At 41.1% G+C, this 26,411-nt stretch overlaps 1 protein-coding gene across 1 annotated transcript in view; it reads right to left on the bottom strand.

The window, feature by feature from the left end:
• Window positions 1-961: 961 nt before the first annotated feature.
• Window positions 962-26,411, bottom strand: part of PUDP (pseudouridine 5'-phosphatase) — a 343,821-nt gene continuing 318,371 nt past the window's right edge. The window contains exon 6 of the mRNA XM_064364540.1: window positions 962-1,363. Within this exon, the coding sequence (XP_064220610.1) occupies window positions 1,344-1,363 (20 nt within the window). The 3' untranslated portion in view covers window positions 962-1,343. The remainder of the gene's footprint in view (window positions 1,364-26,411) is intronic.

Genomic DNA, 26,411 nt, shown 5'->3' with positions numbered 1-26,411 from the left:
TAGCCGTACCCTCCTAAGACCATGAAGAAGAAAAGAGGAATTAACCCCAACCCGAGATCAGACCTGTGAACCTCATTGTGTCTTAACTTCCTCCTCTGTACCATAAGCATCGTAATGCTGGCCAATGGGAGAAATGATCATTCCCATTTTACAGAGAGGAAAACTGAGCTACAGAACATCTAAGAAAATTGGTCCAGACTGTGTAAGTGGTGTGGCACATGTAATTTGGCTCTAGCCTCTAAGCTGCTAGCATCCATAGTAGAGTCAATGAAAGTAGGTTCTAGGAGCTACAATAGATAAGGGGTAAAGTGTGTGGGAAAATAGTAACATAACTAGAACTGGAGGGCCAGGTGCGGTGGCTCACACTTGTAATCCCAGCACTCTGGGAGGCCAAGGTGGGTGGATCACCTGAGGTCAGGAGTTGGAGACGAGCGTGGGCCACATGGTAAATCCCAGTCTCTACTAAAGATATGAAAAATTAGCTAGGTCTGGTGGCAGACACCTGTAATCCCAGCTAACTGAGAGGCTGAGGTGGGAGAATCGCTTGAACCCAGGAGGAGGAGGTTGCAGTGAGCAGAGATTTTGCCACTGCACTCCAGCCTGGGCAAAATCTTTTATTTTTGAGACAAAAAGACCAAGACTTTTTGTCTCAAAAATAAAAAAAAATAAAAGTAAGTAGAGCTGGAGAGCCCCAGGCAGGAGCCATGACAGCATCAGAGGCCACAACGAAACTCTTGCATTTTGTCCTTCAGCTGATGGAAACCCATTCAACGTTCTTGATGCCAATCAAAATCTACCTTTGTAACCCATAAGTATTACACAGCAATGATAATCAGACAACCAATGAAGAAAGCTACATTGGAAGAGGAGACAGGTGGATGAGATATTTACATCCAATTGCATTGGAAGTGCTTAAGAAATCCTTAAAGAAAACAAGTGGAAAATACGGACTAAGACAAAACTGAGATGAAATACATTTTTCAGCATTTAGCCAATAAATACATCATGTTTCCAAACCCATCACCACTTCTAAAACATGCCCTTTGCATGTAAGCTAGTTTTAGCATGAAAAGAAAGATAGCTTAGTGACTGCAGGAGGGAAAAAGTGTCTTAAAAAAAAAATTGTGAATGGCAGTTCGTTCTTGATTTGGCTCTCTTTAAGTCTGTTATTGATGTATAGGAATGCTTGTGATTTTTGCACATTGATTTTGTATCCTGAGACTTTGCTGAAGTTGCTTATCAGTTTCAGGAGATTTTGGGCTGAGACGATGGGATCTTCTAGATATACAATCATGTCGTCTGCAAATAGAGACAATTTGACTTCCTCGTTTTCTTTATTTCTTTTAATCAAACTCCACAGCTTCTGCACGGCAAAAGAAACAGTCATTAGAGTGAATCGGCAACCAACAGAATGGGAAAAAATTTTTTCAGCTTACCCATCTGACAAAGGGCTGATATCCAGAATTTACAAAGAACTAAAACAGATTTACAAGAAAAAAACAAACAAGCCCATTCAAAAGTGGGCGATGGATATGAACAGATACTTTACAAAAGAAGACATACATGACGCCAACAAACATGAAAAAATGCTCATCATCACTGGTCATTAAAGAAATGCAAATCAAAACTACATTGAGATACCATCTCACGCCAGTTAGAATGGCGATCATTAAAAAAGCTGGAGACAACAGATGCTGGAGAGGATGTGGAGAAATAGGAACACTTTTACACTGTTGGTGGGAGTGTAAATTAGTTCAACCATTGTGGAAGACAGTGTGGCGATTCCTCAAGGACCTAGAAATAGAAATTCCATTTGACCCAGCAATCCCATGACTGGGTATATATCCAAAGGTTTATAAATTGTTCTACTATAAGGACACATGCACACGAATGTTCCCTGCAGCACTGTACAATAGCAAAGACCTGGAACCAATCCAAATGCCCATCGATGATAGATTAGACAGGGAAAATGTGGCACATATACACCATGGAATATTATGCAGCCATCAAAAAGGATGAGTTCGCGTCCTTTGTAGGGACATGGATGAACCTGGAAACCATCATTCTCAGCAAACTGACACAAGAACACAAAATCAAACACCACATGTTCTCACTCATAGGCGGGTGTTGAACAATGAGAACACATGGACACAGGGAGGGGAGCACTATACACTGGGGTCTGTTGGGGGGAAATGGGAGGGACGGCGGGGGGTGGGGAGTTGGGGAGAGATAGCATGGGGAGAAATGCCACATATAGGTGAAGGGGAGGAAGGCAGCAAATCACACTGCCATGTATGCACCTATGCAACAATCTTGCATGTTCTTCACATGTACCCCAAAACCTAAAATGCAATAAAAAAAAAAAGACTGCCTTGCAGGGATTCAACCTTATCTCAAATTTGACTCTTATGAATGTGGTAATTCCCAAAATTTTGATAAATGACTTATATATATCGGAGTTTGACACATTTCTTCAGTAGTGAAGAAAATGGCACAATCCTATTTTATACCACTGAAGAATTTACAACACTGAAAGATAAGAAAAATGGGCCGGGGTGTGTGAGACTTATGGATTAACAGTCTGCATTGATCAATTCTCCAGATAATTGCACAATCCCTCATGTCACTTTGTACAGGGATAGCTTCAAGGTAAGGAATATCAATGCCTTTTCTTTTATGCTATTTTAATTATAGTTGCAAGAATTTTATTCCTAGGCCAACATATGGTAATTTAATTCGGGGTGGGGTGGAATGTTTCCATTAGTTCAACATTAAAGTTCATATTTTTTCATTGATTGTTTTGATGTTATATGCAGTACATGTGGTATAGACATTTAGAAAAGGATGGTATTGTTTGAGATGATGGGATCTCAAAAGCTCCAAAATTAATGGCATATCTGAGAAAAGGAATTCTGTGAGCAGGAAAATGCACACATGCAGGCACCAGGCACATGCACGTATCTACACCCTTGCTGGAAATTAAAGGAAGAATCCTGGTCATCTGATGCTTCCTGCAGAACCATAACTCTTTTGATTCCTGTTTCCACTATTGTTGACGGCCTCTCACAGCTGGAAGGACTTTGGCAGCTTCTAGTAAAGGGAGCACAAACCTGAAACTCGTAGACAGAGTTCTACTCTGTGTTTTGCTTTGAGGTCTTCAAAAAGATACTTACCTTCACAAAAGCTGAATTTCCTTACCTATGGAGTATCAATCATCCTTTCTGCCTCTTCAAATATATAGCGCATATTGAATGGTAGGGGAAAAAATGTGCTTTGGAAAGGGAAGAATCTCACTGACAGTTTAACAAAAAGTGCTGGAGATCCTCAAGATCTTGATTCTGTATTCTTTATAGTGATGTGTAGAGGGGATTGTCTTTTGAGTGTCTTAATCTGCAGAATGCTCAAAGATGTGGAGTCTGTGCAGGCTATGCTTCGTCCTTGATTCCCAGAGAGATCCTCTTCTTTAAAGGATGCTTGGCCTCTGTTGATCTCTCCCAGGCACAGCCTCCTTCACTTATTTGACTCAGGATTTCTCAATCTTGGCACTACGCACACTTGGGACCAGGTAATTCTTTGTTTGTGTGAGGTCATTCTTTTTGGGGCGTGGGGGATGTGCAGTGTAGGATGTTTAGAACATTGCTGGCCTCTGTTCAGGTGGTACCGTCAGTACCCACCCAAGTGTGATAACCAACTTCTCCAGGAGTTGCCAAATATTCCCTGAGGGCAAAACCATCTGTATTTAAGAACCACATGAACTGTCATTTCCTGTGCATGCAGTACTGTTAGGGGCTGAGTAGACAAAGCCAAACTGAACCAATTTTGTTTCTGTCCTCACAGTCCAGGGAGGAGAAGGGCATCAAAATAATGAATTGCAGAGGGTTTTATACATGGCAAATTAGTATAAGGTCTGTGGACCTCAGTATATGATACTATGGGGAGAAATTGAGAGGGGTCTCATGGCTGGTGAAAAAGACCTTTCTGAGGAAGGCTGGGCACGGGGGCTCATGCCTGTAATCCCAGGACTTTGGGAGGTTGAGGCAGGAGGATTGCTTGGGGCCAGGAGTTCCAGACCAGCCTGAGCAACATGGTAAGACCTCATCTCTACAAAAAATACCAAAAAAATTAGCTAGGTATGGTGGCATGCACCTGTAGTCCCAGCTACTCTGGAGGCTGAGGCAGGAGGATGGTTTGAGCCTGGGAGGTGGAGGCTACAGTGAGCTGTGATTATGCCACCGCACTCCAGCCTGAGTGATAGAGCAAGACCCTGTCTCTTAAAAAAGTAAAAATAAAAAATACAAAGAGCTCCTCGAGGAAATGGTACTAGATTATTGAAGGGTAAGTAGAAGTTCCTGAAGAAGAAGAGGTGTGGAGTTAGGTACAGCCAGAGGACAGTCTGCATGAGGGTCCTAAGGGCAGAGAGACCCACATAGGATGAAAAAGTATCAGAGTGCCTGAGTCCCAGAGTACACAGAGGGGAAGGGCATAAGATGAAGATGGAAAGGACACTGGGAGCCAAAACCAAAGGGTTTTATTTCTTTTGGTGACAGAGTCTTATTCTGTCATTCAGGCTGGAGTGGCATGATCATGGCTCACTGCAGCCTCAACCTCCCAGGCTCAAGTAATCCTCCCATCTCAGCCTCCCCAATTGCTGGGACCACAGGTGTGCACCACCACATCTAGCTAATTTTTTTTATTTTTTGTAGAGATGGGGTCTTGCTATGTTGCCCAAGCTGGTCTCAAACTCCTGAGCTCAAGCAATCCTCCCACCTTGGCCTCCCAAAGTACTGGAATTACAGGCATGAGCCACTGTGCCCAGCCTAGGAGAGGAGTTTTGCACAGCAAGATAAATCATGTTGTGAATTTTGTATTCCGTTTCAAGTGCCATGGTGGACCAAGGGTGATGTTTGAGCAGAATAATTTCATGACGGAGAGACACATTTAAATGATCATTTGGAAGCCAATTAACACGCAGATTGTGAAGGGGAAAGAATAGAAACAGAAAGCCCCAATATGAAGGTTTCTGTAGTAAAAATGGTGAGAGAAATTGGCGCTTTGCATTACAGCCGAAGCAGTGGGAATGGACAGAGATAGGACAGAGAGATGTCTACTAACCCTCTGGCAAGTGTGACCATCTCTTCCCAAAGGTGTGATTTGCTTTTTCAACACTACTGGGTACTTGTTACTCATGCACTTACCATTGACATTGTGCCATTTATTTGGTGACTATCTGAATATTTTTTTTTAACCTTTCCTAAGCATTCTCCGGCAACATCTTGAATCCAAAACTGGGGGTTCTTTTGAAGGTACACTCGGTGAAATTTATTATTTTTATTTATTAATTTATTTATTGAGAGTGTCTTATCTGTCACCTAGGCTGGAGTGCAGTGGCATTATCATGGGACACTGTAGTCTTGAACTCCCTGGATCAATTGATCCTCCCACCCGAGCCTCCCAAGTAGCTGGAACTCCAGGTACTCACCATCACATCTAGCTAATTTTATTTTTTTATTTTTTTGTGAAGACAGAGCTGGTCTTCAACTCCTGAGCTCAAGCAATCTGCCTGCCTCAGCCTTTCAAAGTGCTCAATTACAGGTGTGAGCCACCACGCATGGCCTAGGTGAGATTTTATGATGGGTTTTAGGTTGGAAGGGGAGCAGTTAGAGAGAAAAAGATATGAAGACTGACTTCCAGGTAGCATGAGTGCTGTATCCATGACCCTGTATTTCCTCAGAGAGAACATGCAGAGGGCTCTTGTTGGAGCAATGCATCGTGAGAGGAGAGAAGCCCAGGAAATATGGTTGGCAATGGTTAAGACTGAGAGTCCCCTAAGGCATCAAAGTAGCTGTGTTAGTTAGGCAGTAAAATGTAGAAATCTGGAATTCCCCAAAGAGATAGGAATATAGAATTCCGTTAGCATCCAGAGGATATGAAGGCCACAGAATGCAACCAGGAAACACAGAGGCAGGTGGAGGAAACTCTACTACTTACTGGACAGGTGGAGGAACAAGAGCAGGAAATTAGCCCTCCGAAAGGTTGCCTATTGGGCATTTGTATTTTTCTCCTCCATCAATCTAGAGAACCTTTATACAGCCATGTTTACAAAATGTGTTCACTTAAGAGCTGTTAAAGAAGGTTGTTATTTTTTGACTGTTTGTTTGCTTTTGGGTTGCTTTCATTCCTTTTGCTGCCCTTGTCATTGCTCATGGAGGTCACTCCATAAACGTTTAACAGTGCACAGGTGGAGTAATCTGATATCTAGGGATGTGCGCACTTGTCTTACCCTGTATTGGCTCTTTGTAATTCCTTTCTCAGGCATTAGATAGCCGCAGCATAACAGAACTACTGCCAACATTTTACTCTTTTTCCCTAATAACCAAAGTACCGACCTAAATTAAATTGCTGACTGCATTATTTGTGAGTCGAAATTTAGCTTCCCCCCTTGTACCATTAGTGGTCTGTTGCAGAGTTTCTCTACTTGCATTTGCAAGAATAACTGTGTCCCTGCCTCTCCACGTGTTGCAATGGAAACAGATGTTTGGACATGAGTGAGTTATTGGTGTGTGTGATATTGGTAGAGAAGGCATGGTGTGTAAGGACCTGGCTTGCCATCAGAGGGTGGTGATGAAGACAGCACATGATGTCTCATTTCAGGACAGTTGAAGCAAGCCAGCCCCATACTGAAGGAAGGCCAGCTGCCAGCCTAAAGATCAAAGGTGTCTCCCAAGGCTGGCTGTCACTAGACTGTGCTCTACGTTTGCCCTCATCTCTATGTATGAGGACAGATATTCAGAATGATAATCCAGTTGGCTGAAATCTCCATTTGCCATATGCAGATAGATGGAAATATATGCATCTGTATTATAGATGCCGGGAAGCATTTGTTAACGAGGATAGACAAGTGAAAGTGGCTAAATTTGACTGTAGAAAATATGTTCATGGAGCGAATAGCCAAAATGAGGGTACCAGCTCCATTTAGGAAAAGGAAGTCTGAAAAAAATATCTAAAGACAAAAGAAGGGCAGCATCTAAATAAGGAGCAGAACCTAGCAGAGGAAATGATTTTAAAGTCAGGCAAACCTAGCTTCCAACATATCCATTGTTTATTAATAGCATGACCCCATGTCTGGCTCCCACATATTAAAAAAACAAAAAAGATGATGAACATTACACAGGGTGATACATATCTAAGTTCCTAGTGGTGTGCACAGTGTATGATTCATGTCCAGAATACTTCAGTCTTTCCTTGGAAAACATTTCAACAACTTGTATTTTTGCTCTCATGTCTTAAGAATATCCACGTACCCATCCATTCACTATAAAGTATTTTTCATACCTTGGCAAAACTTTAGGCTTCATCTCTATTAGAAAACCTATAAAAATTTCATAAATATGAAATTAGAGCCTGCAGGAATGTAAATTTTATTCTGTGGTTATAATGTGTGCCTCCAGGAAATGACCCTTTATATGCATAAAGCTGTATCACATTTATGGTCTGATTTTGATGCCTGGATAGGAAAGATAAAGCCACCCTTTGCTTGACAGAATTCCCTTCCCATTACCCTTCTCCTTGAATTACCATGGTCAGAATAAGGCAGAATGATCATGACTATAGTAGCTCTCAAGCAGGTTTACATTCATTATTTTAGTTAAGTATGACAGTCATTTGCCTGGCTTATCAAAATTAGTGAAGTTATCTGCACACAGTGAAAGAAAGATCTTAAAATATAGATGTAACCTTACCTACCCTTGGGATAAACACAAGATTTAAGTAGTGAGCCCACAACATGTTTGAAGTGCCTTATATTTTTCAGTACTCAAGACCAAGGACAAAAAGATGAACAAGAAATAGTCCCTATCCTTAAAGAAAAAACGGTTGCCTCGCAGGGATATACCAGGAAGCAAATCACCGAAAAGAACTAACCTTCCCACAGGCAGTGGCATGAGAACAAGTCCTTGTATGTTGAGTAGAAAATCTGCTCGCTGGCTGGACACATGTGTTTGGGGATAAGGACGTGAAGAGAATTGAAGGCATCAGATTTGCATGTTATCCCATAGCATGTGGCCAAGCCAAATCAATATGCTAGCCAGCTGTTCCTTCCCTACTCCCAAGTTGAATTATTTTATTTATTTATTTTTGGTTAGCCAGGCCTTTGGCATGTCTTCAAGTTACTACAGAAAAATGTCCCTTCTTAGTGCAGAAGAGAGACCATAGTGGCATTACCTCACACTTCTTTCATTCATATATCCCAGGCATTATAAACATGATCACAATCAATACACTTTTTAAAAATTTTGAGATATGGAATCTTTCTCTAGCACCCACACTGGAGTGCAGTGGTGCAATCATAGCTCACTACAGCCTCAAACTCCTATGCTCAAGGGATCCACCCATCTTAGTATCCCCAGTAGCTGGGATTACAGGTATGCACCATCACACGTGACTAACTTATTGATATTTTTTTGTAGCGATAGGGTCTCCCTTTGTTGCTCAGGCTGGTCTCGAACTCCTGAACTCAAGCAATTCTCCTGCCTCAGCCTCCCAAAGTGTTGGGATTACAGGCGTGAGCCACAGCAGCAAGCCCTTTATGCCTTTTTAAAATAAACCAAATGTAATGCCTTCTTTATATCTTGAAATAAAATTCGTGTATCACAGAACCTAACACAGTCATAATTTGAAGATGAGTTGAGATAATATCCTAACCATGATATAAAGGATAAAACCAAGGAAGGTAGTTCTTATAAACATGTATTCCAATATGGAAGTGATCAAGCATAATTGCACAAGAAGACATCAGGAGACACACATCCCTGTACCTCCTTCGGATGCATAAGCCTGGGTTTAACAGGAGATCAGAGGCTGCGCAACACAGCGAGACCCAATCTCTACAAAAAATAAAAAAATAATTAGCCAGGCATGCGTTTGGTGGCATGTACATGTTGTCCCAGCTACTTGGGATGCTAAGGTGGGAAGATCACTTGAGCCCAGAAGTTCCAGGCTACAGTGAGTAGTGGTGGTGCCACTGCACTCCAATCTGGAGAACAGAGACCCTGTCTCAAAAACAAAAACCAAGAGAACAAGAGGAGATCAGAAAATGTTCCTAAGAGAAAATGCAGGACATGAAAAATTAGCATGCAGATGGCACTAGAATAACAACTAACATTAAGATGAGGTCCAACAAATAAGATTTCGTTGACAGTAGTAAAAGAAAAAAGAAAGGAAGTGATTGCAAATAAAGTAGGGATAACATGCAAAGCCAAATTGCAGACTGTCCAAGGAGAGAACGCGCGATATTTCTGCACGTGAGCTTGGGTTGCACTTAATTACAAGCGTAATGTCAAAGGTACTTCCTGGGCTATGACATGAAACAGGTTGTAACAAATGATCACAGCAAACATAGCCCTATTTGGGAACTCCACCATGTGCTATGATGCCTCCAATACGGTGAGTGGAGTGCATATCACCGACATGATTTTCCAAAGCAAGGCTCAACATTTGGAAAATTTCTAAACAAAACAAAGTACAGTCTTACCTCAGTTTTTGCAATTATCAGATTCCTTATGAAAAAAGTTACTATATTTTAAAAGTGTAGGATAATAAAAATGGCCCTATGAATTCCCAAAATGCTCCATAAAGGGCAACACCGTCTCCATTCAGAATTATTGTAAGTCCTGGAAGTCAATGATAAGATTAGCTTCAGACTGAACTGAGAAACTACTGCCCTCTGAGGGGATGAGCAATCAGCGAGTATGTAGAAGAAGGAAAATGAAATATGACAGCTACCAGGTGAAGTTCAAGAATTAGATATTGAGTGCAAACTCAGACAGTTATTGAACTACCATTGCTGTCCTCAGCTCAGCCCACTACGGCCCCAGGTCCTTTCCACTAACCACACAGAGAGTGGATTTTTAGATAATGTTCGTCATTCCTTATTCATCACACGGTTGCTTTTTGGCAACAGGCTGCATGTAATTTATGCCTTGCTAGTGAGGCAGGCCTAACGTGGAGAAAAGAGTCATGCACTTGAAGAAATTCCTTTGTCCTGAAGCAGAGCCTAGTGACACTAAGAACCCCTCGCCGCTCTTAATCATAGTCAAAAAGTCAGGCTTCGATTTTCAAAAACAGAAGTGTATACAGGTTTAACCTACAAATGGTTCGGATAGCATTGATACATTTGTGCTGATGAAGTTCTTATTTCTTTCCGTGTCTTTCACATTTTGGGAGGATTAACTGATCCTGTGAACAGAAGTGGAGTGACAGGCAAACAGGTATGTTCTCCCACCAGCGTCATTCTCTGTGGGCATTATTTATTTATTTATTTATTTTGAGACAGAGTCTCGCTCTGTCACCCAGGCTGGAGTGCAGTGGCGTGATCTCAGCTCACTGCAACCTCCACCTCCCAGGTTCAAGTGATTCTCATACCTCAGTCTCCCTAGTAGCTGAGACTACAGGCGAATGCCACCATGCCCAGCTAATTTTTGTATTTATAGCAGAGATGAGGTTTTACCATGTTGTCCAGGCTCATCTCAAACTCCTGACATCAACTGATCCGCCTCCCTTAGCCTTCTAAAATTCTGGGATTATAGGCGTAAGTCACCATGTTTGGACTTTTTTTTTAATTGCTTTTTTTTCTTATTTTTTAAAAAATAGAGACAGGGTCTCACTATATTGCCCAGGCCGGTCTCAAACTCCTGAGTTCAAGTGATCCTCCTGCCTTGGCCTCCCAAAGTGCTGGGATTACAGGAGTGAGCCACCGTACTCAGCCTGTTATTTTTATCTGTTAACACTTGCAACTCATTCTTGTGAGAGGGAGGAGGCCCTACCCAGAGAGTCCATCTCCATTTTAAGTGCAAATATGTGTTGGGCCCCAAAGGGGCTGCCATAACATTCAACTCAGGTATAGAAAGAAAGCAGGAACTGGCTCCCAGGAAAAGAGGTCATTCAGAGGGAAAGAGAAAATAGAAGGTGCCAGGGGATGTGAGAAAGAATGGTGACTAACACAGCATGAGACATCAACACTGAGATGCTTCAATGTGATTGGAACAAAGTCAGGAGCAAAACAGCACAGTTTTTGGTGCTGCAATTTCACCATAGCATCTTCTCAAGAAAAGGATTTGCAAGTCCAGGTGAGTATTAAGGCTGTAAATTACAGTGAGAAAGGTGTGCACAGTCTCTGATCAACCATCTTCAGACTAAAAGCACAAAGAGGATGAGATGTCTCAGCAAACACTGCAGAGAGCTGGGGATTGATGCCAGACAGGTAACTCTGCAAAACTCATCTTGCAAGGATGATAAATAAGAGTTTTGACAATTCTGTCAAACCCTTCAAATCTTAAGTGACTTGAAAGTTCCAGTAATCTTTTCTTTAAAACAAGTGGAATTGCACTTTTCCATTGTTATGCAAATTACCTTCCCCAAGACATCTATTTACCTGTTACTAGGGTTCTCAGGTAGTTACTCCACGCCTTGGGCAGTGGAGGAGGGGATGGATATAAAGTTTATAAATGATGTCTTCAAAAAGAAGAAAGTTTGAAGAGACATTGCTCAAACTATTTTAATGTGATATTTTACGTATGAGAGACCTTAGCTTTTCCTTACATATGGGAAATAGAAAAGCATGATAGGGTTTCAAGTTCTGCCATCAAGTTCTGATAAGGATCAACAAAACAATACCCTGTGTTTTTCCCTACCCCAAGACCCAGCAAATTCAAATTTTAAAGACAGCTCAATAAACAAAAATGAAGTATCCTTGCTTTTTAAAGAACGGATCTCAGCTTTAAGAAATACATAAAGGCTGCACATGATGGCTTACGCCTGTGTAATCCCAGCACTTTGAGAGGCCAAAGTCTGAGGATCACTTGAGCTCAGGAATTCGAGAGCAGCCTGGGCAACATAGCAAGACTCAGTCTCCACAAAAAATAAAAATAAAAAATTAGCCGAGTATAGTGACACATGCCTCTGCTCCCAGCACTACAGGAGGCTGAGGTGAGAGGTTCGCTTGAGCCCAGAAGGTCAAGGCTGCAGTGAGCTATGATCACACTAATATACTCCAGCCTGGGCAACAGATAGAGAAACTGTCTTGACAGCAAGAAAGAGAAAGAGTAGCTGGGCGCGGTGGCTCACGCCTGTAATCCCAGCACTTTGGGAGGCCGAGGCGGGTGGATCACGAGGTCAAGAGATCGAGACCATCCTGGTCAACATGGTGAAACCCCGTCTCTACTAATACAAAAAATTAGCTGGGCATGGTGGCGCGTGCCTGTAATCCCAGCTACTCAGGAGGCTGAGGCAGGAGAATTGCCTGAACCCAGGAGGCGGAGGTTGCGGTGAGCCGAGATTGCGCCATTGCACTCCAGCCTGGGTAACAAGAGTGAAACTCTGTCTCAAAAAAAAAAAAAAAAAAAAAAGAAAAGAAAGAGGAAAGAGAGAAATAGGAAAGAAAAAGAAAGAAAGAAAGAAGGCAAAGAAAGAGAAAGAGGAAGGAAGAAAGAGAAGGAAGGAAAGAAGGAAGGAAGGAAGGAAAAGAAAAAGAAAAAATAAAGGGGAAAGAAAGAAAGGAAGGAGAGAAAAAGAGAAAGAAAGAAAGGAGGGAGGGAGGGGAGGGAGGGAGGGGACTTGGTCCTTACAATCTGCTGAAAGACTTAAACATAAACACAAACAATACAAGGGAATAGCTAAGAGAAAAAGATTCAACTATGGCCTTTTAAAAAATCCTGAAGAGCTTTCTAACTCTTCCAAAGACTTCATGATAAACAGCTCAGATCCCTCTTGGTTAATGCTTGGAAGAAAAGCAGTTTTTCTTCCAAACATCTTCTCCGGAACAGAGACTTCCTTCCAAAGAATTCTCTCCTGCAACCCATCCAATAGCCAGTGTAATAAAATGTTTAAGAGAAGAAAAATGGTCTTACTTTCTCCTTTACCCCTGTAGGGTGTAGCAAAAAATTGGAAACAGAAAAATGGAATCTTGTGACACTTGAGACTAATGCCCCAATCTCCCCCTTCTGGTTTTTCCAGCAGCCAGTCCACATACTTTCAGCATCTCTATTCAGCTATCACTCTTGTATTGCTGTAGTAGGTCACAGATCAGACGATGGGGGTAGGTGTTTGGTTTGGGTGTAACTTTTGATATGTATTCAGCAGATTCAGCCCAGCACAACTGTCAGGAGACTCAGCCCTGACAGTTGACTTGGCCAACTGTCAGGGATTAGCCAAGTCATGTTGAAACTCAGATTAACTCAAAGATGCAAGTAGCCAGCCCTATGCTAGACTTTGTAGTACTTGTAAGTGGGTTCATGTGAAGGAGTCACATCTGGGCTTCAGGCTCATCAAAGGCAGGAGTGAAAAGGATTGACTCATCCTTGCCTGCCATTGCAGGTAAAACATGGGAGGTAAGACAGCACCACGGACAGCTCCAAGACACGCATTCCCCTAACACGGTTCCCTCTCCTCTTGATTTTGGATTCTCATTCTGGTTGGTACAGACACCTAGGACTTAAGAAGCTGAGAACATCAGCCCACATTGTCCCTTTGAGCCACGTGGCACCAGGTTTCTTTTTTACTGAATGTCCCAATAACTTCCTCATTTATGAACTATTCTGGCACCCAATTCAATATGTTATCTGAAACCCTACAAATCTTTTTCTTCTCTCTCTTACAATGAAATGAGAGCCATCTTTTCAAGCAAGACTCATTTTTCTAGTTGTTCTGAAAAATCTCTCAGTTTTTCAGAAAATTCTTTCAACTATTACCCACTCTCACCTCCCAAATGGCTACGACTGCCACCAAATATTATCAGGTATTAAGATGAGGTACAGTGACTTAGGAGGGGTGGGGGTTCTGTTTATTTTCAAGATTTTTTAAAATCTGTTTTAACGTTAATAACAAAAGGCCTACCTCTAAACTAGCCAATGGACAAATACATCCCTCTAAATTTCAGAAGAAACAATAAAAAGTTTGATGACCTGTGGAAAAGGAATTAAATCAAAAATGAGAAAGCTGGGATAAGAAAATGTAGGTTTTTTTGCTATAAGCCTTTTTAAAATGAGATCTGACTTTTAAAATTATTTGTGTATAATTCTTCAGATAAAATTAAACACAACATCCCACTTCCTAATCTTTTGAGAACAAACGCTAATGGGATCTTTTGAAATGTGATTATGTTACTCCTCTTTTGAAAAATTTTCAGCACAACCAAAAATGCCCTTAAAATTAAGATGCTCCACTGGAGCTTAATGAGTGTTTCTATTTCTTCTCATTTCTTGTTTCTCTCCTGGAGTTGGGATTAGAGACCTCTTTACTGGTCTCCATAGCATTTTGGACTTCTCCTTTCATGTCAGAATGTTTCTGTGTCTTCTTTAAACTCCAGGTTCCTTGGACATAGACACTTTTTTCTTGTTGCTATTCATGATTGTTTCAGTGACAACACCATGGCTGAATGTTTATTAAGTGAATGGACAGACATTTCTTCTTCATTTTCCTGACCAATGCTTGAGGGAAGAAATCAGATTGTCAGAAAATACACCTCAATGATAACTTATTGAAAATTAACAAAAAAATGAAACAAACCCGGCCTGTCCATTTGGCAAAGTGATGAAAATAACATGCCCCAAATATGCCACATTCTTCTCGGAAAAGAGATTCTCATTCCAGGTCTTCTCCCAGCCCACTTTGCTGTAAACAAGGGGTAAAAAACATAACATACATAAAAAAGAAAAAATAAAGGTATGTCTATGAGGAAAATACAGGAAACATCAGTTACAGTCATTTAAACTGAAAACCTAAAATTAAAAGGTTGGTTCTTTAGAGTTTTTCAAGTCCAGCAAGTTTCAAATACCAGTCCTTGAATTTGATTTATCAAAGAGAGATAAAGAGTTTGTCAAAAAAAAAAAAATGAAAAAAGCAATTCAAGGCTTCATGGCTAACTTGCTGAATCAGAATCTCCGAGGGTGAGGCCTAGAACTAGGCTATCTCTGAAATTTTTCCACAGAACTCTGTTGCATGTCCAGGAGTGAGAACCTAGACTACAGCCCAGTCTCCATAAAACATGTCGATAGAATTGCAGCATTTCTGAGAGCTGGTCATTTGGTCTCTGCTTGAAATCCTCTGATCAAAAACTCACTGCTTTTCATAGAAGGTTATTCTATTTTCAGAAACCTCAAATCTGTTGAAATATACCTACTATTTTAAATAAACTATACCAAATCTTCCCGTAACTTTTACTCATTGTCACTTATTTGCTCTTGGAGAATCAACAGAACAAATGTAACCCTTCCTTGCCATTTAAACTCATATATATATATATATATATATATATATATATATATATATATATATATGGCTCTATATATATGCGTATTTTTCATTTATCTCTGTATGTTTTTTTAAATTTAGAAAATGTTATTTCAATCTTCCCCCAAAATTTAGGATATTTTCATGTAAGTCCACAAGCAGCAACTTAAAAGAACAGGTTGCCTGTGTGTGTGTTGCAACTTCCACCCTCCAACTACAGTTCTTGCCTTTCTTTTCTTGTTTGTGCTAGATGCCTCAAAACCCGTATTCTATATGAAGTCTCATTGCTCAAGCTGGGCAAGCTTTGTTCTCCAATATCCTTGATGTTTAGACACATACAGAAAGTCCACAGTACCACACACACACCCCGAGTAGTATCCTTTAGGTTATTTTGAACTCTTCTTCCAAATCCCAACAGTTTGAACTGCACATGCTGAGCAACTCTCAGCAGAGCTAAGGAAAGTCTATAAAGATGATATTGCATTTAGAATTGGCTAAAGGGTTTTATTTTTATTTTTTATTGGTCTGTTTTGTGTCACAGACAGGCTGCCATTGTAATAGTCCTGCCAAACATTGCATTCAAGATTTAATACATGGGTACACCTGCCAGCCATAGCTTCCCAACTTAAAGTAAATGAATTTGTACAGATGCATATCTATAACTGTGCAAATTCTAAAACTAATAGGACAAATAAACCCTCTAAATTTTCAATTTCTCCATATGAGATTTCATGTATTCAAAATATACACCAAGTCAGTCAATCCTCCTTCATTCCTCAGAAAGTCATCTTTATTGTGAAGTCCATACTGGACTTACCTTTGATGTCTATATAGTGAATGTATCTTGGGAATAAGCTTGGAACACAGCCAGCCTATATGATCAAGTAAATCCAGGTTGGCTTGCTTCCTTTGACTTCTATCACCTGCCACAGGTAAGATACAATAGCCCTGTAGCTGGGTGAAAACATCATGTGTTTTGGATTTATACAGATTTGAGTATACAGCTGAATTTAATTAAACCACTTCAGAAGTGTGTATAAATCATTGATTCTTTCTAAGCCTGCTTTCCCATGATTTAACAAATTTTGCTACTACAAATATTAATGATGATGATAGTTCAAAATATTGAAGAAACAAAGAACAAAAGGTATATAAAAATTGTTCATTCTCTTCTTTCTTGCTGTTTCTAGAGCTCAATAGAAAATTCCTCCCAGAAAGACATGCTTTTTTACAGGAAATATTTGGTAAAATGTACTGAGACCCCCAGAATTTTAATACTCAAGTGAATCACTTAAATATGGATAAAGAATGAAAATCTCAGCAATATATTAAAGAGGGGATCAGATTTGGGCATTACTATGGCATAAACCAACGACACAAAGATTAGGTCTTCTATTCAAGAGAAGATAGTTCCGAAAATTGCTCTCCATGAAAGCTTTCTTCTTACAATTCTTTGTCCCCTCACACTGAGTTTTAGTAATGATTTATACATGCACACCAACAGAAGCACAGGTACCCACACACACTCCCTCCATCCTGAAATGTAAATGTACCATTCACTCAAGAAGATATGGTACAGTTCCACACTTGCTAATTCATGGATTCAATACTCATTTCTTCTCTGCAATACAAAATGGTCCTTGGAGATACGATATAGGCTCCTTTGGAGCACCACACATTGCAAAGATTTGAGTGCTACTAAACGAAATTTCAAAGTTCCCCTTTTATCTCCATAGAATGAATGGGGCAATGGAAGAACGAATTCACTCAAAATCATATTTGAAACATGTCTTCATGGATTCATGGTATGTTTTCTAAACTGGGTTTTCACTTGTAATACTTTGTCTCCATTCATAATCACAGGGATCTGACAGGGGACTTTGCAGTCTCTTAATTTTTATAAAAGAATTTTCCTATTGTGACTGATATTGAGCTGTACATGAGGTGCAGCTGAGCTGCAGATGAGGTCCAGTTTGCCCCATGGTGTCTCTACCAATGCATAATATTATGAGAGTGGAAGAGAGAACATACAGGGGATAATTTTATGACTACATTTTGCATTTTTATTAGAAAATACTTCATGTGTGCAGACATGTACAGATAACAATATAACAGATAGCCATAAATCTATCATCCAGATATAAAATATATTATTTTTTCTCATAATTTTTTTTTGACTGGGAAGAAAAACAGGTTTAATTGAACTTCCACATGGCTGGGGAGGCCTCAGAATCACGGCGGGAAGCAAAAGGCACTTCTTACATGGTGGTGGCAAGAGAAAATGAGGAGGAAGCAAAGCAGATACCCCAGATAAACCCATCAGATCTAATGAGACTTAGTCACTATCATGAGAATAGCACGGGAAAAAGACTGGCCCCCATGATTCAATTACCTCCCTATGGGACCCTCTCACACCACATGGGAATTCTGGGAGATACAATTCAAGTTGAGATTTGGGTGAGGACACAGCCAAACTCTATCATTCCACCCCTAGCCCCTCCAAATCTCATGTCCTCCTATTTCAAAACCAATCATGCCTTCCCAACAGTTCCCTAAAAGTCTTACTTCATTTCAGCTTAACCCAAAAGTCCAAAGTCCAAAGTCTCATCTGAGACAAGCCAAGTCCCTTCTGCCTATGAGCCTGTAATATCAAAAGCAAGCTAGTTTCTTCCTAGATACAATGGGGGTACAGGTATTGGGTAAATACAGCTGTTCCAAATGGGAGAAATTGGCCAAAGCAAAGGGGTTACAGGGCCCATGCAAGTCTAAAATCTAGCAGGGAAGTCAAATTTTAAAGCTCCAAAATTATCTCCTTTGATTCCAGATCTCACATCCAGGTCACACCGATGCAAGAGGTGGGTTTGCATGGTCTTGAGCAGCCCCACACCTGTGGAGGTGCGGAGGGTATAGCCTCCCTTCCAGCTGATTTCATGGGCTGGCATTGAGTGTCTGCGGCTTTTCCAGGTGCATGGTACAAGCTGTCAGTGGATCTGTCATTCTGGGGTCTAGAGGATGGTGGCCCTCTTCTCACAGCTGCACTAGGCAGTGCCCCAGTAGGGATTCTGTGTGGGGGCTCTGACCCCACATTTCCCTTCTGCATTGCCCTAGCTGAGGTTCTCCATGAGGGCCTCGCCCTTGCAGCAAACTTTTGCCTGGATATTCAGGCATTGCCATACATCTTCTGAAACCTAGGTGGAGGTTCCCAAACTTCAATTCTTGACTTTTGTGTACCCACAAGCTCAATGCCATGTGGAAGGTGCCGACGCTTGGAGCTTCCACCCAGGTGATAATTTTAAAGCAGTGAGATTGGGAGGCCCTGGAAGAGAGATTCACCCCACAAAGCAGCAAGACACCTTGATGTAGGTCACATAGAACTGGCTCCACATGAGGTGTAAGTCTGCATCCTCACACAGGGCAGGACTCTATGAGTGAAGACAGGAACAGGAGAGACACTCACAGCCTGAGCATGGGGTTCAAGGCACAGGTCCAATTGTCTGATGATAGTGGGGTAAGGAGAAAAAGGTTGAGACTGCCCTGTTCCAAAGATGATTAAGAAGAGACTGCTTGGAAAGCTTGTGAGTTCTGGGGCTCAGGGTGGCACATCCTCAACCCCAGCACTCAATTCTTGGCATTTGGGAAAACCGTAGAGCACAAAATCCATGCTCACCTTCCCCTGAACTTTCTCCTCCAAAGCAGGCCATGAAACCTAGGAAGGATTTTCTGACCTTTCCCAAAGCAGGTCCTAATGATACAGGAGTGAGAAAGAAAGAGAGTATTTAGGCAGATAGTTAAGGTAAAAGGAGTCCTCAGCAAGGCGTCCCTTTTAATATAGAGCAGCCCGAAATCATTTATTGTCTCACAAATAGCAGCCTGAAAAATCGAGCTGCAGACACAGATAAGCAAGCTGGAAGTTTACATGGGTGAATGCCAGCAGCTGTGCCAGTAGAGCAGGGCTACCTGGAAGTCATGTGTATAGTAAGGACCAGGCAAGATGGCACCGACCCGGTAGAGAACCATCTGCATAATAAAAGATTAAGATGGACAGTCAGCTTCTTTGAGTGCTATGTAAATGGTACACCTTGCCCAGCCAATCTTTTGTGCCCTATGTAAATCAGACTACTTCCTGAAGCTAATCCATAAAACTTCCTGCATTTCACCATGTAACTGGCAACCCATTTTCTCCAGGACCCCATTCTCTGCAGCAGAAAGAGTTTTTCTCCTTCTTTCGCCTATTACTCTTCCACTCTTAACCTCATTCTGGTGTGTCCGAATCCTAGTTTTCCATGGCCATAGGACAATGAACCTCGGGTTTTACCCCAGACAACAATGCCTCTTCACTAAGGCCTTCATTCAAGAGAGGCCGTCTTCATACCTGGGGGAAGGAACATCTTTATCTCTGAAGATGAAGAATCTGAAAACAGGTCTTGTTAAAAAGTTCCCCCAAGTTTGTTTCCATTAGGTCACAGACTCTTGTCCTCCAGTTATATTTCTCCATGACTGCCCACTCTTCATCAAATCTAAATAAGCATGAAAACTTGCAGGTTTCCCTGTTTGTTTGTTTGTTTTGTTTTATAACTATTAGGTTCAGCGGTACATGTGATGGTTTGTTAAGTAGGCAAATCGTGTCACAGGGGTTTTCTGTCTAAATTGTTTCATGACCCAGGCATTAAGCCCAGTACCCAATAGTAGTCTTTTCTGCTCCTCTGCTTCCTCACACTCTCCACTTTCAAGTAGACCCCAGTTTCCCGTTTTTTTTCATTTCCTCATGAAAGCTCCTGTGTGACATAAAAAATAACATTAAAGAAGTGTGTTCACTTTCCCCAAGTTAATCTGTCTTTTCTTTTAAGCGACCTCAGGCATGAGTATAAGATGGGAAGAAAAGATATTTCTTTTCTCCTATATGTGCAATTACTTTTAGACATTAAAAAAAGAAAAAAAAAAAAAACTGTAGCCCAGGGAGTTCAAGGTTGCAGTGAGCCACGTTCTTGCCACTGCACTTCAGCCTAGGTGACAAAGTAAGACCCTGTCTCAAAATAAATAAATAAATAAATAAAACAGTATATGTAGTGGGTGAAGGACACAAAAATATGTTACCTTGATATATATATTCCTTTGACATATTTTGAAATTGCTTCCACAGAGTTAGCCAATAGATGCACCCTTGCAAAGCTGTCTATTGTGGGTGGATATTTGCATCTACAGAGAATCACCATGAATGTATCCAGGCCATTTCCATATCTTTCCGGGATCTAGAAGAGACTGAGTCTGACACCTTTAAATTTAAGTCTGAAAAGAAATATTTACCATCTCTTTTCTCGGAGGATCACAACCTATCAGGCTTCACCTACACAACAAAACCTGCTTTGCTAGCCAGCCCTCTTTCTTTCTCACACCCAATGTTACCGGAAAGTGGGTGTATCCAGACACCAAGAGAGGGTTCTTGGGTCTCACGCAAGAAAGAATTCAGGGCAAGTCCATAGAATAAAGCGAAAGCAAGTTTATTAAGAAAGTAAAGGAATGAAGAATGGCTACTCCATAGCAGAGAAGCCCCAAGGGCTGCTGGCTGCCCATTTTTATGGTTATTTCTTGATGATATGCTAAACAAGGGGTTGATTATTCTTGAGTATTCCAGGAAAGGTGTGGGCAATTGCTGGAATGGAGGGCCCCTACCACCTTTTTAGACCATATAGAGTAATGTCAGGAAATTGCCATGGCATTTGTAAACTGTCATGGCATTCATGGGAGTGCCTTTTAGCATGCTAATGCATTATAATTAGCATATAATCAGCCATGAGGAGGACCAGAGGTCACTGTCATTGCCATCTTGTGTTTTGGCTGGTTTTGGCTGGCTTCTTTACCTGTTTTATCAGGAAGGTCTCTATGACCTTGATATGGTTTGGGCTGTATCCCCACATAAACCTCATCTTGAATTGTAATTCCTATAATTCCCGCATGTTGTGGGAGGGACCTGGTTGTAGATAATTGAATCATGGAGACAGTTACCCCTATGCTGCTGTTCTCATGATATTGAGTGAGTTCTCATGACATCTGAGGGTTTTATAAGGGGCTTTTCTCCCTTTTGCTTGACATTTCTCCTTGCTGCCACATGTGAAGAAGGATGATTTTGCTTCCTTTTCCGCATGATTGTGTTTCCTGAGGCCTCCCCAGCCATATTGAACTGTGAGTCGATTAAACCTCTTTCCTTTATAAATTATCAGTCTCAGGTATGTCTGTATTAGCAGCATGAGAACAGACTAATACAACCTGTATCTTGTGCTGACCTCCTATCTCATCCTGTGACTTAGAATGTCTAACCTCCTGGGAATGCAGCCCCGTAGGTGTCAGTCTTATTTTATCCAGGCCCTACTCAGGATGGAGTCACTCTGGTTCAAATGCCTCTGACACCATAACCTATCTGTACACTGAACCTGGTTGACCAACAAAAACACCTCTTCTGTTTTTGGCCATGCTTCAGTCTACATTTATTCCATAACCTGAAGCTGCTATATCAGTTTCTGTACCTTATTACTGGGTTGGGTCTTCATTCTAAAGGCTCCAGTGTATACACGTTAAATACATTTGTATGCCATTTCTCCTATTGATCAATATGCATCATGTCAGTTGTTTTCCAGTGAACCTCAAGGGAGCCAAAGGCAATGGCCCCCACATGGGCATACATATTAAAAAATCAAATTTAAAATGTTGCATTTTTAAAATTCTTTAAATAAAAATAAACATGTTTGGGAAAGCAACTCTCCTATAACTTCAAAGAGCACTCAAGTGGAAGATGGTTTGTTGTTTACTGAAGTTAAGGGAGAGGTGATCTTAGACTTGATCTTGGACTTTCAGCCAAAACTTAAATTTACATTGTTTAAAAGCTACCAAGTCTATGGGATTCTGTTGTTGTTGTCATGGCAGCCTGAAAGTATTAAGATGTTTACTGAAGGAGCCATGGAGCATGGGATTCAGCCATGAGAAATGGGATGCTATAAGAGCACGCGGAGGGAATAAATATTGTTACTGCACATAATGTTTTAGGACCACATATGGTGAAAAAATATATTTCCCTGGGCAACTTGTCCCAGAAGATGGTTCAGAGCTGCACTAGGAAACACACACCAGACCTTGCCAATGACAGAGAAATGAAAATCACACATCACCCTGCGGCAGAACAGCTTCCAAATGAACGAAGAGAACTGGGGCAGAAAGAAACAGCTTAGCACTGGGTCATTCCCTGCCCACCCGCGTGGTCTGATCATACTGAGCTCTCTGTCCCAGGCACTTACTAAAAGGAAATGTGTAAGACGTAGTGGAAAGGAAAGGAAGTCCCCTGGCAGGTGGTATAATATAGAAAACCATGTATTCTGCTCCTTGGGAGCTTGGTGAAAGGTGATAGATGTGGTATTTATGGCTCCTCCTGGAATATGACTTAGGGGGCTTTGACTCTCACCTCTAAGTCTCTAGCTTGGAATGGAGGGGGAGAGCCACAGGAAGCAGGGTGTTGGGTTTCTAGCAGCATCCAAACAAGGGGAGTTGAGGATACCAGCCAGTCTGTGAGCAGGGTACAGGAGCTCTGGAGCTTCCCAGAGAATTCCCTTCTTGTCTCTCCCATCCTGAATGCAAGAGATGAGCCCCACCCCAGCTGCTGTGCAAGAGAACAGATCTATCCCTCCAGGTTCCTTCTCCTGCAGACCCACATGTCAGCAACAGGGGTTATTTCTTATAGACTGATTTACACCTAAGACCCACTCCAAAGAAGCAGGCGGCAACAAGGCTGGAGTATGTATACAATCAAAATCAACTCACCGATTTGATCTTACTTAGGAAAACAAATTAATACGAAGAAAATTTTTAAACAAAAACTTGCAGGGACCATTCTCATTGTCTTTGCAAAATTGTCTCTGATGTCATGTAAATTCTAAGCCAAAACACATGGTACCACTTTTGCAAAACTTTTAAGGTAATCAGAAGTAGTATGCTAGGCTTTTAAGTCCCCTCCCCCCATACTCCTCTCATTTCTCAAATCTGAGCTAGAGCTTTAAGAAATTTTCTAAGCATTTTTTATTGCATTTTAGTTTTGGGGTACATGTGAAGAACATGTAAGATAAATGGAAAGTCTGTTTTTTAATTCTAATATACCATAAAATAATACCTATATGGAACTTACATAACTGTAACAAATGTATAATTTATATAAAACAGCAAGTGCCACATTCATTTTTTAACTTATAAGCTTAATTAAGTCCTCATAAAAGAACTCAATGTCTCATTATTTAAGATGGCCCTTAACTTAGTCATTCTCCAAACTCTCTACCCTTTGACCAGAACGGCAGTTAGGGACAACTGAAAGATAAGGAGGTACAGGGAATGCTTTTATTTAATAGTAGCTGAAAACTTACATACATAGACAAAGTAGTATAAACATATATGAAAATATATAGTAGCACAAACTCACATGAATGTCCACAGTAAACTTATATATAGTAGCATAAATTTATGTGGATGTACAATGTAGCAAAAAAAGAAGAAAATATGAAGAAACTTTGATATTCATGCCAATTCAGCAACGAGTTATAGGTCCTAGGTTTTACTATCTAAGAAAATATATAAAGTCTCACCACGAATTCAGAAATGCAGGTACATCACTCATTCTTAATTTTCCTGCTGTTAGACAAGATCCTCTCTAAGGTATTCTCTGTCTTCTTGTAAATTTCCGTGTAAAAGGAAAACCACAGATTGACCATAAACTCCTGGAGAAACTGGGGTGAAGTCCCCTTAACTGCCTGTGTGCTGTAGGAGGGCAGGAACCTTATCCCTCTGAGATGGTTCAGCAGCATGGACTAAGACCGAGGCCAGCACCCTGTAGGTGTCATGGAAGCAGTGATTGTTAGGGATTGTCATGGACACAACTCTCCAGACAGCTGGACACTCAGCTCTTTTTCAGAGATGCCTAAGTAGTGACTCTACCTTCTACTCTCAGACAAGAATGTGGCCAGGCTGAGGTTGCACTTGGCTCCCACATTGTGCAATTATTTCCTTACATAAACCTCAGTGTTGTTAGTGTAAATCCTTCTGGATTGGTGAGCAAAGCTCATTATTATGAAAAGAAAGATGTTATCGGTGGAGGGCGTCCAGGTTCCTGGTGTCTTGAATAAAGAATCGGACAAAATGCAAAAACATAGCAAGGAAGGAATGATGGGATTTATTGAAAATTAAAGTACACTCTACAGTGTGGGAGTGGGCCCGAGCATAGGGGCCCAAGGGCCCTGTACAGAATTTTGAGAGTTTAAATAACGTCTAGAGGATTCCATTGGTTACTTGGTGTATGCCCTATGTAAATGGAGAGGATGAAGAATGTTACAAAGTCAGTTACTTGGTGTTCGCCCTATGGAGAGGGTATTTCCTGTCATAGCTGAAGTGTGAATCAGCCTTATGTTCCCTGCCTCCAGACCCTATTTTTGGGCCTTAAAAGTGCATAGCAAAAATTCTACCACTTTCATAACTAGAGCAAATCCACATTTGTGCAGAATTTCACCAACAAATGTGCTTTCCAAGCAATGGATGGGAGCAAAAAAAATTCCCATTGAGAAGCACTGCCATCAACTCTACACTCTGAAGCCATCCCATTCTGTAAACTTCTGCATCCTTGTTGAGTAGCTTGAACACATAAAAGCCTGTATATTGTCACTTGCAGGCTCATCTGCAATCTCATGCACAGCTCAAAGGAGGATACACACGTTGAGTGGCTTTTTTATGATCCATACTGGATTTTTGCAGGACTAAATAAAGTTCTCTTTCATTATTACTGTGAGTAACACATGCATTTTTATACAGTGTCGACATGGGGATCAGGCACCATTTGAAGTCAGGAAGGAGAATGTTTCAACCCTCAGCTCTCTGCTTTAAAAATGTATGCACTCACAGGGTTTTCTATCAATAGGCATATACACATGCATTAGTTTCCTGCTGCTGCCACAGGAAAGATGCTATAGGCATCTTTGGGGAACTAGTATTTTACAGCTCATAAATGCATATTCGTGTATGTCTGTGATGAGTCCTTTTGGCAACACATTTTCTTAGCCAACACCTAGTTTACAATATATACTGAAACAAAGATGCCAGTTAAAATAAGTGATACCCATGCACGTTGCATACTTGTTTGTCTACTGGTTCAGGATTCACATGGAACAGAAAATGAATAACTTCCCCCTACACACACACACACACACACACACACACACACACACTTGTGACATTGCTGCTTTTCATATATGTGTGTGTGTATACATATATATATATATACATATATTTTTAGAAAACTTTCAGATTCACAGTAAAATTGAGATGAAAATACAGAGAATTCTCACCTACCCTCAGCACCCACACATGTACAGCCTCCTCCACTATCAACATCCTCCATCACAGTGGTGCATCTGTTGTAATCAATGACCTTCCACGAACACATCATTACTCATGTGTGTCCACAGTTTACGTGAGGGTTCATTTTTGATGATGTGCATTCTATAGGTTTGGGCAAATGTATCGTGACACGGATCCACCATTGGAGTATCATAATCATACAGAGTAGATTCACTGCCCTAAACATCTTCTGTTCTTTGCATATTCATCCGTCCCCTTATCACCTGGCAATGACAGCTCTTTTTACTCTCTCCACAGTTTTGCCATGTCCTAAGTATCATAGAGCTGGACTCATAGATTACGTAAGCTTTTCCAATTGGCTCCTTCACTTAGTCATATGTATTTAAGTTTGTTCCGTGTCTTTTCATGGCTTGATAGCTTATTTCTTTTCAGTACTGAAGAATATTCCATTTCTGGATGTACCACAGTTTATCTATATATTCACCTACTGCTATGGACTGAAGATTTGTGTCCCTCTAAAAATTCCTGTATCAAAATCTAACTTCCAAGGGGAGATGTTAGGAGATTGGAGTTTTTGGGAGGTGATAACGTCATGAGGGTGGAACCTCATGAAAGAGATTAGTGACTTAGACACAGCAAGAAGGTGACATCTCTGAACCAGGAACCAGCCCTCAACAGACACAGAATCTGCAAGCCTTGATCTTGGACTTCCAGCCTCCAGGACTGTGAGCAATGAATTTATGTTGTTT

Source organism: Aotus nancymaae, unplaced genomic scaffold (genome assembly GCF_030222135.1).
Source record: "Aotus nancymaae isolate 86718 unplaced genomic scaffold, 86718_ANA_hifiasm-v0.15.2.pri h1tg000058l, whole genome shotgun sequence".
In the NCBI taxonomy this organism is placed as follows: domain Eukaryota; kingdom Metazoa; phylum Chordata; class Mammalia; order Primates; family Aotidae; genus Aotus; species Aotus nancymaae.
This window is presented reverse-complemented; position numbering and strand designations above follow the sequence as displayed.